This window comes from Brassica oleracea, chromosome C6, assembly GCF_000695525.1.
Source record: "Brassica oleracea var. oleracea cultivar TO1000 chromosome C6, BOL, whole genome shotgun sequence".
In the NCBI taxonomy this organism is placed as follows: Eukaryota; Viridiplantae; Streptophyta; class Magnoliopsida; order Brassicales; family Brassicaceae; genus Brassica; species Brassica oleracea.
In genome coordinates, this window is record NC_027753.1 from 3,235,858 (window position 1) to 3,237,532 (window position 1,675).

The 1,675-nt window shown below is 29.0% G+C and overlaps 1 protein-coding gene across 1 annotated transcript in view; it reads left to right on the forward strand.

Moving 5' to 3' along the window:
- The window catches only part of LOC106299667 (probable indole-3-pyruvate monooxygenase YUCCA10), a 2,597-nt gene extending 2,365 nt beyond the window's left edge, over positions 1-232 (forward strand). The window contains exon 4 of the mRNA XM_013735722.1: positions 53-232. Within this exon, the coding sequence (XP_013591176.1) occupies positions 53-232 (180 nt within the window). The remainder of the gene's footprint in view (positions 1-52) is intronic.
- The last annotated feature ends 1,443 nt before the right edge of the window (positions 233-1,675 follow it).

A 1,675-nucleotide genomic window follows, 5' to 3' on the forward strand; every position in this document is an offset into this window, starting at 1 on the left:
TGATTGAATAAAATGATAATGGTTATGTGTTTTGTAAAACTATAAACACTAGAACTATGAGTACGTGATGCGGGATGATGGCTTCCCCAAAAACCCAATGCCAGATCATTGGAAAGGAGAGAAAAATCTCTATTGTGCTGGATTTTCGCGGAAGGGAATCGCTGGAGCCGCTCAAGATGCGATGTCTGTCGCCCAAGACATCAAATCTATTTTGGAAACGGCCAGATATTAAGGAATTCTCAAAAACAACTACCAGAAAGATTGGATTACAATGTACACTTATACTAGGTGAATCACCGCGTATACACAGAAATTAATATTTAGAAAAAAATAATTTGTGATAGTTATTTATATTTATTTTGTTTTTGTTTTTGTTTTGTTTTATATTTTATATTATTTTAACTAAATCAGTAATTTATGAGTTATTGAGTTAAGATATGTTAATGTACTTGATTTTGCAGAATATTCAACTTTGCTATGATATGTTCCTAAAATTCTAGTTTGATTTTAATATACTGTAGTTAGTTTGTTGTTGTTTGTATGGTTATTTTAATTAAAATTTTGTATTTTGTTTACTTTTCTTTATTATTGGGTTTGTGAATCTTCAAACACATAAATCACTTATAAATTTTATAAACTAATAAAATTCCGAAATTGAAAAATATTGTTTAAGACACGTTTAAAATTGCATCATTTAAAATATAACTTAACATTTAAAAGTTTTTTTGGGTAAAATTAACATTTAAAAGTTACACATAAACATAAATTCAATTAAATCTACTTGATGTTTTAGAAAATTTCCATACAAACAACATATTTGGTGGAGTAACAAACTTTATTTACTAATCCACAAACTATCCAAACCCACTTACACGACCGGACCCAGTCCGGATCTCTAAATCTCCAAATCCGTCCTTCTCAAACATCACTCTCATGATCTCAATCTCCATCTCTCATCACCATTTCTAAAAAAACACTTTTAAATCAAGTGCCATTCATCTAATCCCTTCCATATTACTCCTTTTTCATCTACTCCAACCCAATTCACAACCCTAAGAACCCATATTTTAAATTCTTCATTTTTATCAAAATTTCTCCATCCCATAATCCAAATCCAAATACAAAAAATCTTCAAACCTTACAAATGTTTTTTTTTTCTAATCCCAAATCGATCAATTACTCATCATTCTCAATCAATTTTCTCTCATATAAAATAGTCTCACCTTCACTGTACAAAATATCCGATGATGAAAAAAAAAAGTATTACTAGTACAACTAAAATTAGTATAACTAGTACAACTAGAACCTATATAACCAGTATAACTAGTATAATTAGAACAACTATAACGTGTGCAACTAGTAAAACTTTACAATTAATATGGTTATATTAGGTTTTTGTTTTCAGTGTGCGAATGATGTTATAGAAGAGGATGATCTAGAACCAATGTAAAGGTTGGTCAAATCTTCCCCTAAATGAGTTTGTCAAATATGTTAAAATATTGTTTTATATAATATTTATTTGGATAATGATATGTTTTACTAGTTGTACTAGTTTTGTAAAAAAATCATTTTCATATTTTTTGCTCTCAAAGCCAAAAGGCAACTCACTACAAGAAAACATCAAGGATTCTGAGGGAAAAAATCGTCGGAATTTCGTCGGAATATCGTTATTCCG